Source organism: Colius striatus, chromosome 4 (genome assembly GCF_028858725.1).
Source record: "Colius striatus isolate bColStr4 chromosome 4, bColStr4.1.hap1, whole genome shotgun sequence".
Taxonomy (NCBI): Eukaryota; Metazoa; Chordata; class Aves; order Coliiformes; family Coliidae; genus Colius; species Colius striatus.
In genome coordinates, this window is record NC_084762.1 from 69,820,196 (window position 1) to 69,835,488 (window position 15,293).

General features: G+C 37.2%; 1 protein-coding gene across 6 annotated transcripts in view; it reads left to right on the forward strand.

The window, feature by feature from the left end:
- CPNE3 (copine 3) overlaps nt 1-15,293 on the forward strand; it is a 29,699-nt gene extending 14,406 nt beyond the window's left edge. For all 6 annotated transcript variants that reach the window (XM_061994601.1, XM_061994603.1, XM_061994602.1 and 3 more), the window contains 9 exons: nt 1,973-2,071; nt 5,147-5,233; nt 5,832-5,891; nt 6,778-6,911; nt 8,076-8,130; nt 8,229-8,280; nt 8,945-9,078; nt 11,053-11,289; nt 12,304-15,293. In XM_061994601.1, coding sequence (XP_061850585.1) covers nt 1,973-2,071; nt 5,147-5,233; nt 5,832-5,891; nt 6,778-6,911; nt 8,076-8,130; nt 8,229-8,280; nt 8,945-9,078; nt 11,053-11,289; nt 12,304-12,414 — 969 coding nt within the window. In that variant the 3' untranslated portion in view covers nt 12,415-15,293. The remainder of the gene's footprint in view (nt 1-1,972; nt 2,072-5,146; nt 5,234-5,831; nt 5,892-6,777; nt 6,912-8,075; nt 8,131-8,228; nt 8,281-8,944; nt 9,079-11,052; nt 11,290-12,303) is intronic.

Below are 15,293 nucleotides of genomic sequence, written 5' to 3' on the forward strand. Positions count from 1 at the left end.
TATATACACACAGTTGCATACATAGTGGGCTATTTGTCATAGTAAGTAAAACCACCGACTTTTCCATGATTGGCTTTTCACCTGTTTTAATGGCTTAGTTTGTGTATTCCCAGCAATGCACAAACCAAGTTGATTTGTCTGGATTTATTACTGTATCCAGTGTGAGTGTGTTTGCAGTCAGTGAAGTTTTTTGATGTTGAAAATGGAGGCCTTTCATCTGGAACAAACATTCCAAATTCTGTTGGGGAAAATTCATAGGCAGTTTTATCACATGGTTCCCTGGTGCTATTGTGTGTCCATGTGAGCATACATGGAGCAAAAGAAATATTTTTGTCCTGCCTAGAGTAAATATTAAAAATTGATGGGTCAAATAAATCAATCAAGACCAACTTGGAAACCTTTAAAAGGGAAAAGAACTAACTGTGCTAACTGTGAACAGGTATCACAATGATTGGCTCAAGAAATGCCTTCAGTTTTAAATTTCAGGTACTGAAGTATTTGAGTATTTGATCGCCTTCATTTATGGCATTTAAAATAATTTAGAGAGCGTCTGCCGTGAACATTAGTCTGTTGGTTCTGTGGCTGCTTGTATGAGATTTAATTTGGTGTTCAGTGCATGTGCATGCCTTTTTAAAAATTTATTAGTGCACTCAGAATGTTGTGGGAGTATTTCAAACTGCAGCATAGAGGCACATTCTGCACGTTTTGGAACTTACAATCTATGCATCATATTTTGTACTTCAGTATTGCTCTTTGTTTTCAGAAAGTTAGATCTTCTCAAACTCAAGTGTATGATGAGGTTGCTTGTTTTACTGTTATTCCTAAGTGAAGTGGCCAATCAGTTGTTTCTTGAAACTAATATATGATTTTTTTCGGTCTAGGAAGATGGACATGAAAATGGCTTTTTAGTTTGTCATATATATTCAGAAGAGTTTTTCTTGAAGTTTGTTTTGATTTCAAATAATGGGGGCTTTCTACTTTGACTCTTGGTTAGTTATTGTTGGTTTTTTGTCTGTTCTTTAATTCAGATTAGCTAGCACATCTGTGTTGCTAAACTGGAATAAAATATAAAGAGTGGCATATGCTATTATAGGCAGCTTTTATCTATAGCACCTTTTTATATATAAAGGCAGTTGTGGCACATTCGTAAGTTGAGCTTTTAAAAAACTGAAATTGAGGACACTAAGGTTAAAGCAACAGGAATAAAATTGTGCTCACTGAAGCTGATAGTTTCTGAAAGAGTAAAAAAAAGTCTGTTTTTCATTCTGTCTTGGAGTTGGGTTGGAGTGTTAGAAGATTAGTTGATTGGACAGCAAAACTTAAACATTGAATACAGGGAAAGAGGGATTTTTGGTTGCCATTCAGATCCATGAAGTGTGGATCAGAGTGCTGTTTAAATATACTGTTATTGAAAAAAATATTCAAGTCTTATTTTGAGATTTAGGACTGAACCTTCATATACTTACAAATTCCAAGTTAGTCTGGAGATTAACAAAGTAATTTAAAAGTATTAATAAAACTCTCTGAATACTAAATTTTTAGCTGGATACTCAGAGATAGTTAAATTTCCTTAATACCTCTGAAAAACTAATTCTTAATCCATGATTAAAAAACCCCTACTTTGTTTTCTTACCCTTTCCAATGTACCCTCACTCCCAAAATGTCGTTCAGTATAATTGATGCTACTCGCTTGTGTGAGACCTCCTACTACTTAGTATTCTTGTCTTCACTTTGGTGGAAGATCTGATCTGACGCTGGGTTTATTGACTCTTAGGCAATCTTAATCCATAAGTTCTAGATGTGACTTTATGCAATTCAAGGACTGCAATGTGAGGAAAAACTCCATGGTATAGGAGATTTAAGAATGTTTTGGTCATTCAAGTTCTTTTTCTGAACTAGAAATGCCATTGCAGTGTCGATTGCTTTGGTAGGGCCATTTCCGTTACTAATGCTGCATAATGCTTCATTTTAGGTTGAATGCTACGACTATGATAGTGATGGGTCTCACGATCTCATAGGAAGTTTTCAAACAACCATGTCAAAACTGAAGGAAGCATCACGGTCCTCACCTGTAAGTCTTACATAGCCTAAGGTGACTATGTATTCTTGATAAGCTGTTTTACTCATTTTGGAGCAAAACTTGTGTCACTTGTGTGTTGGAGTTGTGTTAGGCTGCTTCTTAATGCTTCTGTAGTTGAGTCTGACTCAGCATTTACATTATGCATCTGCTTTCCTACGGCTAATATCTTGGTTACAAAAATTCTACTTAAGGAAAAGCTTCTTTACTGTAAGGATGAGGGAGCACTGGCACAGGCTGCCCAGGGAGGGTGTGGAATCTCCTCTGTTTTTTTGACACCTACCTGGACGTGTTCCTGTGTGACCTGATTGAGGTGAACCTGCTTGAGCAGAGGGGTTGTACTAGATGATCTTTATGGGTCCCTTCCAACCCCTACCTTTATGTGATTCTGTAAAGCGCCAAAGCTTGTAGTATTTTTTTTTTCTATGTTTTACTCCAGCCTTTATTTCAAGTATGACACTTCTCAATTAGCATGCATACTTTAGTGAATAGGAAGGAATTCAACATTTATGCAACTGCATGAAAATACAACTGAATATGTATGTTAGGTGACTCTTCCTTAATGTGAAATTACTCTTCTTGTTCTTATAGACAAACCTTTTAATGGTAAAGGTTTACGTATAGAAGAAGAAAGATGGCACTGGAACATTAACATAAAATTCTTTTTTTTATTGACATGTATGCTGTCAAAATATTTTTAGTGTCTTTTCCTTTAGTTCTGTAAAACCTGCCAAATTGCTTCTATATTAATATTAATCGGATACATTGAGTGCCTGCTTGTACTTTTCTAAGATCTTGAGTGATGCAGTTGTATTATTTTACAGAGCTGTTGAATGTGAAGAGTTAATCTTGACAGTAGTGGTTTTTTGATTGCTTTGTGCTCTGCCGTGCTTTCTTTAAAATATCTCTTTCTGAATTCATTTTTAACGAAACATGGTTCAGTTTAATGCCTCTTAAGATTTTCTGTGGTTTATAAGGAATTTTGGACTCTGTGTCTTCTGCATGTTATTTATATGCTGCCTGCTTGGAGCTCTTCAGTGTTTTTTCACTTTTTTTTTCCCTAGATTTTTAGGGGCCAGATGGTATCAGTACAGCTTTCAGTGCTGACTGATTGTTCTTATAATTGTCACTGAAATAAGCAAAAAATAAGGAGAATTTAATGAAATAAATTTTTTTTTCTTTTTCTAATGAGGTTTTTTTTTAGTCTTCTATAGACATCTTTATTGATTTTTTTTTTGAAGTTGCACTTTTGTTATAGAACAGCATCATAAATTGAACATAGCAGGTTTGTCGATGCACACTTTCAACTACGCATTTTGTAACAATTGTGATAGTGAGTCCCTGTGCAGTGTGAAGCATGTTGTGTAAAGGCTCCTTAAGAATAGAAATCGCTATTCTCCTTTCTCCCATAGTACCATAATAGGTGCAGTCTCCTTTGAATTTAAAGAAAAAGTATTCTAAGATATAATCTGCCTGAGCTGTTTTTTGAAAATGCCTTTAGAAAGCTGTTTTCATGAGAACTGTGACTGTATCTACTGTAACTTATTGCTGTGTTTGTAAGGTGAGTTGAAGATAAGAGACAACACAAATAATGAGCTTCCGTTTCCTCTAATTTTACATGATCTGACTAATTTGATAATGTGTGTAAATTATTTCCAGTGCACATTATCTCCCCCCCAGGCATGGTCATAGTGTCCTGTGGTTGGAGGATTATAAAATGTAGTTGAATGATAGTACATGCCATGTATTCTGTGGCCATTATTGGTGAGTATCTCACTAGCTGAGAAAAAAACAAGTCTCTGAGAGACAGTTTCCCTCAAATAGAAGTGATGCTGGTGGTGAAATGTCAAAAAAAAAGACGACAGTAAGCGTTCTGATTTTGGCTGGGTTAGAGTTACTTTTCTTCCTAGTAGCTGGTACTGTGCTATGTTCTGGATTTAGGATGAGAATAATGTTGATAACTGATGTTTTAGTTGTTGCTGTGCAATGCTTACACTAAGTAAAGGCTATCAACTTCTTCCCTTGCCCTGCCAGTAAGGAGGCTGGGAATGCACAAGAAACTGAGAGGATACACTGCCAAGTCAGCTGACCTGAGCTTGCCAAAGAGCTATTCCATACCACAGGATGTCATGCTGAGCAATAAAACTGAGGGGAGCTGGCCAGGGGATGGTGGCTCACTGCTCAGGGACTGACATTACACCAGTTTGTGTGTGGTCAGTAGTTGCTTTGTGCATCACTTGTTTTCTAAATTATTTTATCATTGTTATTTTGTCTTCCTTTTCTGTCCTATTAAACTGTCCTTATCTCAACCCACAAGTTTTATGTTTTTTTCCGATTCTTTCCCACATCCCACTGTGGGGGGTGAGCGAATGGCTGTGTGGTATTTAGCTGCCTGCCAGGTTAAGCCACAACAATAAAGAGAAGGCATGTAGAATTCTCCAGGTGCTGATCTTTTTAGCACATTTTTTGCTTGAGATTAATTGCAAGATCACCTTTTATAACTTAATTAACTTTAAGCAAAGCAGCAGAACTGGCACTGAGCCAGAAGGCATGTCTGGAATAGCTACCCAGTCTATTTACGCACCAGGCAAGCTACATTGTGCCATCATGACTGTATGATGGCAAGACCTGCTTAACCTGGCTAGTTGTTGCTTGCACTTGGAGGTCAAGGTGCTGGTCTAGTTGATGAGGCTTCAGTGAATGATTTTGGAAAGCTTAAACATATATGTCTCAAATTACACATTGCTCCCATGCTGCTGGACACAGTGAGGCTTTGCCTGAATCACCATGTCTTTTCCAAAAAGAAAGTAGTTAGCAGAATCCTCAGACAGAAAATGGTACAGAATTTCTTTGCTTGAAATACAGTTGTGTAAATACATATATTTGTAAGATAAGAGAGGATTTCTGTTTTGATAACGTGATTTTGGGCAGGCTGGGTTTGATTTTGCTTCATAGTGAAATAAACTATTTCTAAAATGAGGGCTATGTATCAATCCTAGAATAAAGAAATTTAAATTTGTTGCATAAATGATATTTGGAGCACTGTTGGTTTTATTTATATTCATGCAGGTTGAATTTGAGTGCATCAATGAAAAAAAAAGGCAGAAGAAAAAAAGCTATAAGAACTCTGGCATCGTGAGTGTTAAGCACTGTGAGGTCAGTAGTATATTCTGGTATGACTCTTTGTTTTTACATATCCAGGCATAACAACTGTCCTCTAGTATGCCTTCATCATCAAACTTTAGGAAACTTAAAAATATCTGAATGTCCTAGACACAGTAAACACTTAAGGGCTCTGATTCATATAAGGAGTCAGACTGACAGATGATTAATGTACTTGTCCTCCTCTGGCCTCTCACTCTTTCTTGAAGATGCCATCTGTATGGTAAAGGTCGCTTACCAATGTGTAAGGCCAGTCCTGAACCACTTCCATTTCCCAACTCACCTGTTAATGTTGAATTGAAATCTAGCAAGTCTGACATAATATGTTATTTTATAAATAATAGTGCTTTTGTGGCTGCTCTGTTGTCTGCCTGTAATTTCGTAAAAGGTCTGATTCTGGTGCGCTACGCGTGTGATGGCGCATGCAGTAAGTATCCTTACTGCAGTGGGTGAGTGGAATAGCTATAGAGTAAAAGTAGTGCTTTGCATGGGTAAAGGTAATGAATCTTGAAGCTAAAAAGTTGCTGCAATAGTACTTAACTTTTTTAAAGGGAGAAAAACACTAATTTTTATCCTTAACTTCCATTTTTAGATCATAGTAGAATGCACGTTCCTTGATTACATCATGGGTGGCTGCCAGATTAATTTCACAGTAAGTTAAATAATTTATGTAAAGTAGCTTTTGAGTTTTGGAACAAACTGAGGTATACCATTGATTGCCTGTGCTCTTCATTTGATTGTTGTAGATTTTCTTTTGTTCTGTAGCATGGAGGGGGGAAGACATTTTGCCAGAGTCCATCTAGTCTGTTTAGAAAAAAATATTTTCTTTACTCATGGCGTAAAGTTCTGCACCCGCAGTACTATTCATTAGTAGTTAGCTGAGCTTTGTGGATAGAGACCAAGGAGAAATAGTAGTTCTCTGATTTAAATTCTCTGATTTTCATCTCTGATGAAAAGTTTCCTTTTCATAAGGGCTCTTTCACTTTTGCCCTTGATGGTGGTTTTCAGGGCCCTTTGTTTAATGAAAGCATCATACAGAAGCCACCAAAGGACCCCTAAGTTATATAATTTGCAAACCAAATGCAGCACAAGTAACAGTAAAATGTCTTCACCCTGGTCATGTGTCCCATCACCAAAACAGACATTTGAGATCAGAGAAGGACCTGTCTCTGGGCTTCTGTGGTGTCTGGCTAGTCCTGCTTCTGAGAGGAAGATGTGTATGGCAAGATACAGGATGACATTGATTTAAAATTTGTCGAAGAGCTGCTGTGAATGGTAACTGAAAGTAACACAGTGAAAACTTGATAATTGAAAGTCGTTTCAGTACCTTTGAGAACTTCTGCTAGTTTTTGTAGTGGCATTGTTTTAAGTGTTAATGTTCCAAGAAACCTGCATCTGTTTATTGTGTGTGCTACATTTATATGTGTCCTTGTAACTGCTCTTTACACCTCTTTCATGATTTAATTTTGTCTTTGCCAGAGATAGGTAAAAGCATGTTTCCTCTAACAGCATTTCAAAATAAGTGTTTTATTTGACAGGTGGGAATAGATTTTACAGGTTCCAATGGAGATCCTCGCTCTCCAGACTCACTACATTACCTCAGCCCTAATGGAGTTAATGAATACCTAACAGCCATTTGGTCTGTAGGAATGGTCATTCAGGATTATGATACGTAAGTTACAGATGTATTTAAATAAATTTTTAGATATTTCTTAAAGTCACATAATAGTAGGGGTTGGAAGGGACCTTTAGAGATAATCTAGTCCAACCATCCTGCAGAAGCAGGTCCGCATAGATCAGGTCACACAGGAACGTGTCCAGGTGGGTTTTGAAGAAAAACAAGTCCTCAAATATCTCTGACTTACGGCAGTGGGTTTTGTAATAAAATGTGGGCTTTATATATGATTAAATATTTGATGAAAGGCCCTGTGCCAGGGCTTCATCACCTCAACACTGAAATAGTTTTCCTTATGTTTAAATGGAACTTTTTGTGTTCCAACTTCTTTCCATTACCCCTTTTCCTGTCACTGGATACAACAGAAAAAAGGGATACCCCAACCTCCTGACACCCACCATTTAGATATTTGTGAATATTAATAAGATACCTCTCAATCTCCTCCAGGCTAAACAGCCCCAGTTCCCTCAACCTTTCCTCATAAAGATGCTTCAGTCCGCTGATCATCTTCTTCCCTGTCCCTCTTGAGCTGGGGAGTCAGAGCTGGACACAGTACTCCAGATGAGGCCTTACCCGGGCAGAGTAGAGTGACCTGCTGCCCGTATTCTGCTTGATGCATCCCAGGATGCCATTGGCCTTCTTGGCCACAAGGGCACATTGCTGGCTCATGGTTAGTTTATTATCCATCAGGACTCTCTGGTAAATCGAAGGACCTTACTCAATACATACTTGTGATTCATGTATGGGTTTTTCTGGTCGTTTCTTAAACCAGTGTTCAAGATGCTAGCAGATCTGTTGGAATGAAACTTCTGAGCTGAAATATTTTGCTGAAAAAAACATCGTAATCACTGCACAATCACATAATCACAAGCAGAAGCTTCTGTTTACAGCAGACAAGCAAAGCTTTTCATTGGCGATGCAAAGAGGAGCATTAATTTTAATAAATGCTTGCATTCTTGCCAATTTGGTGTTAAAGACTGGTTTTGGTCCTAGAAATGATTACAGGCAGGAACTGCCATTTAATTTTGCCTCTTAATGCTTAAGAAACAGCATTTTTAATGATCAAGTGCAGCACTGATTATAGCACAGCTAAACTTACTGAACTATGACAGCTTTTAAAGGAAGACACTCACTTTATTTTCTCTAAAATTGCTTTTTTAGAGATAAGATGTTTCCAGCCTTTGGATTTGGTGCACAAATTCCTCCTTCCTTTCAGGTAATGAAATATGTAAATGTATTACATAAGTCAACTAAAAGCACTTACTTGAGGAGATAGTATAAGCAGTCCTGACTATGTCTTTTGTGTATTGCCAGGTGTCACATGAGTTCCCAATAAATTTTAACCCATCAAACCCATTCTGTAATGGTAAGTCTGAGAAAGTAACATCAGATCTAGAGATAAAATGTCTTAAGGTGAAGAGCTAAAAACATTGCAAAAACGGACTCTGAAGCGCAGTTTAATTGTGTAGCAGGAAACAAGTCTATTACCATGTAGTGAGTTTGTGTGGCCAAGTTTTAGTAGTGAGGGGGCTCCAAGAGTGGCTTCCTTAAAAGAGAAATACTAGAAGCAGCTTAGCTATTAGAAGTAGCGTTTGTTCTCTTCTCTTTTCTGTAGTGATTCCTGAAAGAAGTGTTTTAAACAGCTAGGGCGCAGTACAGGTAAGCTGGGAAGAATTTTCTCATGTGTCAAGCCATTTCATTCTACTTCACTGCTGGTGTGGAGTTGTCTGGTTAGAGTATGGTGCTGTGATCACAGTACTACCTACAACAAGCTGCTGACTGAAGAGAACTCTTATAATCCAGTTGTATGCATGTGAGCCTATAGTACGTAGCTTTTCTAAAAGCTGAGTATGTTAAGCATCTGTGTGTGTGAGCACTGGTCAAGCTGAAGGCTTCCATTGCTCATGAGTAATTTCATTTTTTTGTCGTGGTTAGTTTTAAATCTTTGCATCATCACTTTAAATAACTGCTATGTTCAGTGTGTTAGGAAGATCCGCTGCTTCAAGATGTGATCTGTGTGTGTTTCCTAGGAATCCAAGGCATTGTTGATGCATATCGGGCTTGTCTTCCTCAAGTGAAGTTATATGGGCCAACAAATTTTTCTCCAATTATAAATCATGTGGCAAGGTTTGCTGCAGCAGCTACACAACAGCAAACAGCATCTGTAAGTTGTTTATGGTAATGTGTGTATTTTTCTTTTTTCCTTTATCTGCTAGTTTATTAATATTATTTTTCTCTGTAAGAGTACATGTTTCAGCAGTTTACTGTTTACCTCATGAGTTGATGTTTGGTACCCTTAAAATGAGATAAAGCTAATGAATTTTTGCAGATTGTATGCAATGATTCTCTCCTAAAGTAACTAAATAAAATTCTTCAGTTGAAACATCAACTTAAAAATACATGACACCTTCATGGTTCCTTCTATTCAAAGCTCTTGCAGTGCTTTACAGGTGTTAAATTTAAACCTTTGCATAGAGGAGAGTGATTTAACCTCAGCTAAGAAAAGTTAGACCTTTATTCATATCAAGTAGCAGAGAAAATTAAGTAAGGTACCCCAAAAATGGAGGCTCCTGACACCTGGGGACCAACATAGATAATTAACTGTCCTTACTATGAAGCTTTAGGTGCTTTATGTTCTGTACTTTTCTCTCTGCTAAAATTGTGTACATGAGTTATTAACTGTATTAAGAAATAGCAAACCTGAAGAGCAAATCTTGAGTATGGAATTAGTTAGATAATAATCTATGCAAGTTCATCAAGTTCAAAGCCATGTATATCCTAAATAATTAATGTTTGTAAATACTTGTATCTCAGACACTATGTAAAATCAGAAAATAAAATTAGCTGATTTTGCATATAAAGGTGGAAACCAATTTGGAAAAGAGCTATGGAATTTCATATGCCGAAGGGTTTATAAGGTTTTGCCTTGGTAGTGTTTCTACAGTAACTGTGTATGTATATAAGGAAAGTAGCAGAAACCTTTTGTACCTGGTTGGTTGGTTTGGTTTTGTTGGTTTTATTTATTTTTTTTCCTGAGTGCAACATACCTAGCAAGAGATGTATTTTTTCCTACATGAAAGGATGTATTGAAGCAATTTTGCTGCCTTGCCATTTAATGCATATTGTAGGTATTTTGGCTTTTGGTTCTGGGATTGATTGGTTTCAGGGTTTTTGTTGTTTTTGTTTTTTCTTCCAATATGCGGGAAGTATAAGAAAAGAGAACTAAATCCAATATGATCTACTGTCGTGCTGGTCATCATAGCCTTCTCTGATAATAGTTGCTTTGTAGACACTCTTGCTGGGGTGGAGGAATAGAGCAGTGGGGAGCAATGTTAAAAGCTTGAACACGGGAGATAAAGGAAAACCTATTCTCTTTAGCGACAGATAAAGGAAGATGGGAAGCAAAGTACTGAAGAGGAAGATTTCTAAGAATACTAAGACTACCTTTGGAACTTGAATTGTGCTGTAGTTGTCTGAAACAAACCAAATGAGAGAAGTTCAAAAAGTGTTGGATAGTTTCTGAACTTGGTACTTTTAGTTTGTGATTGGTAGTTCAATCTGAAACAGTGACTAAGATGCCAACTCTTAGAAGCCCTGGCAGTACAGTGGAATCAATTAAAGTGGTATTTTTTATTAATTACCAAATAAATTACCAAAGTATTGCAAGGTGGTCTCAGATGCCTTGGTAATTAATTTCATAAAGCAACATGACTAAAGGAATAGGCATGGACATGCTGTTGTTCAGCACAAAAATACATATTTTAATCTATGTTTAGGATTTTAGGGACACGCTGAAAAAATTAAGGCCTTTTCCATACCCTTGGTTAGCACTCTTTTGTTCTTAACTGAATGACCGGAAAGTAATCTAATACAAGTTTCATAGGTGTAACTTGCCCAGAACCTCAGTAAACTGCCTTCTATCTCAGGACAAATAGTTGGAAGTTAGGTTCACTGTTGGTTTGTCTGGAGATTTTTTAATAAATTTCTTCAAGCTGTACAGAGGCAGCCTGACCACAGCTTGGGTGCTTGATTGTAAAATCCAGTGAGTGCACTGAACATGCTCCAAATATAGTCTGTACGTGCATTTTTCTAAGTGTGCATGTTCTTGGTCGTAACATAATGGTTCTTGATTTGACAGCAATACTTTATACTTCTAATTATAACGGATGGTGTGATAACAGACCTCGATCAGACACGAACTGCCATAGTTAATGCTTCAAAATTGCCCATGTCCATCATCATTGTTGGTGTTGGAGGAGCAGACTTTGATGCTATGGAGTTTCTTGATGGTGACAATGGAGTTCTTAGATCCTCTTCAGGAGAACCAGCTGTCAGAGACATTGTCCAGTTTGTGCCATTCAGGAAGTTCCAAAATGTAAGTAATCTTAATGGCATGCTTAATAAATATGGTAGATATGGTAGAGGTATGCTGAGTTTGCTAGGATATCCCATGTGTGGTCCTAAGCTTTTGCAGTGTATCCAAAATGAACTCCAAAGTCTGAGAAGTCTTTATCAAATCCAAAAGAAAGACTTGATTAAACAGATGGGTGTGGGGTTTTTTGTTTGTGAGGAAGAACTTACTGTGATTTTTGTTCTTAGGGAAAAGTGTTTTTATTGTAGATGCCCATTTGCAAATGTGATCAATTTTAATGCAGTGTTAAAATTCAAAGCTAAATCAGAATCAGGGAGGTTGTAACCAGTAGAAATTGGGTGTGGGCACAATAGTGATGTAGCTTTCATTTTCATTAAAACAAAGATAACCAAAGAAACAGAAAGTGAAAAAAATGGAGTCTTCAGGCAAACTGAAAGGAGAAAGAGAGTAAAACCAATGTAGAATATGCTTACTGAATAATAATGCACTTGGATTTAGATTAAATAGGGTCAATATATAGTATAAAATTCCTGTTTTAGTTGCGTGAAGAAGAGAGTGCTTTTTTTTCCTATGCATCCTTAATCTTATGATAAAAGCAATATCCGTAGAAGAGCTGTTCTATAGCACTGCAGATACTGTGTATGAGACTTGGTGCAAGAGGTTGCAGATGATTAGATGAGCCCCTTAAGGGGCTCCTTAGCAAATAGTAGAATTATGTTTACATGTCTGAAGTTTGAGGTGTGCATTGTGTGTGTATTTTGTATAACAGAAGGTATCTTCAGACACTGCAGCCCTTTGCACTCTTAATTCAGTGGAACAAGGCAGCCAGCTGGTTCCTGGTCATGGGAGCAAGAGGGTAAAGATATCAGGGAAGCTTCCATCTATCCTATGAGGGTGCTGCGTAAAGTCCCTTGTAAAATGTCAGACTTCAGGTTGGCCCAGTAGAAGAGGTGCTTGTTACCCATTTTGGGATCTTTGTTAGCGGTGGCAACTGAAACTTGTTCTTTGTTTTATAAGTCTCCAAAAGAAGCACTGGCGCAGTGTGTCCTGGCAGAAGTCCCTCAGCAAGTGGTGAACTACTTCAGCACCTACAAGCTGCAACCTCCAAAGAATCCTGCTGCAAAGTGAATGGGCTGAGCAGGGGAAATGAGACTTGTGCCTGCTTTACTTTTACTGTATCTACAGACTTTGGTTCTCAAGATACTTCTTTATACATGGATACACGCTCCTCTGTATGGTAAACGTCTGTTAGTTTTTGCCTGCAAATCACTTTGCCAAGTGTGCCTTTAGGGGACAAAATCATAATATTTCATGTTGATTTGAATGATAGGGCTTGCATGGATGCATTTTAGTTTGAAAAGTAAGAGTGGGGAAAAAAAAGAGGTTGAACATGCAGCGAGGAGGAGGAGAATGGCTGGAAGTGGAAAAAATGGCTGCCTGATAAATAAATACGGTAAATGGGAATATTCAGTTACTTTTGCGGGGATCTTCACTGAGGACCCCAGTTTCTCGGTGATCATAAAACCAGCCTGAAATGAACAGGAGAATGTAATCTGGAATAACTTCAGGCTTCTGTGTCTCTTGAGCCACCATAAAAAAATTCTGTCATGAGAGTTCCATAATGCAGTAAGTGCCAAAACAGAGCATAAGGATCCTCCTTGCGTGCCTGCATCATGTTTGCCACTTCAGTGCCTTTGGCCAGTGCCTAGAATTCGGAGCTGTGTGAACATGAGTCAAACAAGTCATTAAAGTATGTATTTTACAATATGCATTCTCTTAAGGTAGCACAGGAATAACGAGAGTGAATCGAGGTAAGTCTTTAACATCTCGGAAAAATAGTATTGGCCTTCTGGGCTACTGCTGGAAAGGCTGTAAGATGTGTTTTAGTGTGCACGAATATGGGAACTCCAGATGTTATTTTGTTTGGGACTTTGTTTTGGTTTTGTGGTTTGGTTATTGGTGGGTTTTTTTCCCACTCACATAAAAGTCACTCCTATTGATCTTTAAAGGGCTTTTTGTGAAGTGGGATTGACTTTTTAGTTAAAAAGTTTTATCTTCTTTCAAGCAAAGACAGATCTTGAAAGTGCTACCTGTATTGGTTTTGTCATATTTTGAATTATACTGCTTTTTCATGAGCCTACTAATGAAAAGTGCCTGCAAAAAACCCACTCTTCCCTCTCCCCTCTTATTAGGAAGACATAAGAAAGACTCTGACTTCGAATCCTGTGGTCATACTGTGTTTCTCTATGGCAAACAATTTCTGGTTTATTTTCTTGGCTTGGGTTTTCTTCTCAATGTTTGTCAACTGTAAATCATGTTGTGTTTGCTTAGTTGACAGATGAAGCTTCCTTGTCTCCCAGTTGTGTAGTGCTTGCTGAGGATCTCTTCTGATCCTCTTGGTGCATATAATGTTAAGTGGATATAAAGGACTCGTTTATCACTTCCAAAATGCCCATCTTGAACATTAATTTTGCAGTTTCACATTCAGAGTGGTTTAGAGTTACACATCTGACTGATCTGATTTTGGGTGGCGTTATGTGTAAGAACTGAATGGACCAACAGTCAATTTATCATACTTGAATGCTCAAGATTGCACAAGATCATAGTGTATGTGACTTTATATGTGACTCTTCTTTTAGTCATTGGAGCTGCCATTGTGTGTTTTGTTTTGGATTTTTTTCATATGTGTCTAATCCAGTCAAAAATATGTATTGAGAATGTATAACACGTCCTGTAAAACTAACTGTATGTTTTGTAGACAGTTGACTAGTTACCAGCCGTGAATTAATATGTTACTCTTAAAATCACGGAATCATAGAATCATGCAAGGGGATCCTAAGCAGTCACTGTAGTGGAATACCAAGGAAGTTTTGTTTCATATTAAGCCAAGCTCTTTATTTCTAAAAATATAGTCCCTGTGTTTGTATAAAAATCTAGTCACCATTTTATCGTGTAGTGCTAATGTGTTACTAAATTATAATACATAAATTATTAGGAATTATAATTATTATAAAGTATAATATACATATCAGATATCCAGCACAAAATATTAAGATCAAGGATGTAGTTAATAATGAACCCAAATCACATTGATGCAAGTTGATGCTATATGATTTTGGAACAGTAAACTGTTACACAGATACATATTCCATGTACAGAAGTAACTGGATGCAGTGTAGTAGTGTTTTGTTTGGATTTGTTGAAGTGGACAAGTGCTAACAATGGGAGTACAACATAATACTGAAGTTTCTCTGAGCTATCTGCCAAAAATACAATGACACATCTAAGTTTTGTTGCCAATTCCGGTTTAAGTTTCCGTGGAAGTACATTTAAATGCATTTAAGTACATTAATAGGTATTATTATTATAAATATCTGCTGCATTTAAGATAAAACTTTTCATTTCATCTGTATTCTGTATGTAGATTCTGAGTCTCTCCAGTAGAGAATCCATTCTCTCTTGGAAATGTGCCTCTGTATTCCTCAAGCTTAGGGAATTAAATAGCATACTTCTCACTGAGCCCTATTCTGCGTAAAAGAAAAATGTTCCAGACCTGAGCATGACAAGAGCTGTTTCTCAGGTTTAACTTTTATCTCAGAGGTTTACTGCTAGCATCTCTTAAAAGGTTTAGAAACTTCGAAGACTGAATCAATATTGTGAGTCAAGGAGTGCAGCAGCTTGTGATTCAGAGGGATGGGAGTTACTGTGTTGTTTTGCCATTTTTTGTTTATTTTTACATGTAAGAAATGCCTTATTAACTTGAGGATGACAAAGCAAAATATTGTCAAAGTTTTGTAGAGTATGCTTGTAGGTCACTTGCACCACCTTGTGATAAAAATTATGTATAGCAGTCTTCATAATCAGATTCTTTTTGCCTTATAAGTCATAATATATACATATGTACAGCAGAGAAGTAACCTGTACCTAGAATTTTTTACTTTCCTATGTATTTTGGTTCAGATGAAGTTAACTGACTTACAATGCTTATGCATCAAAATAAAATTTCA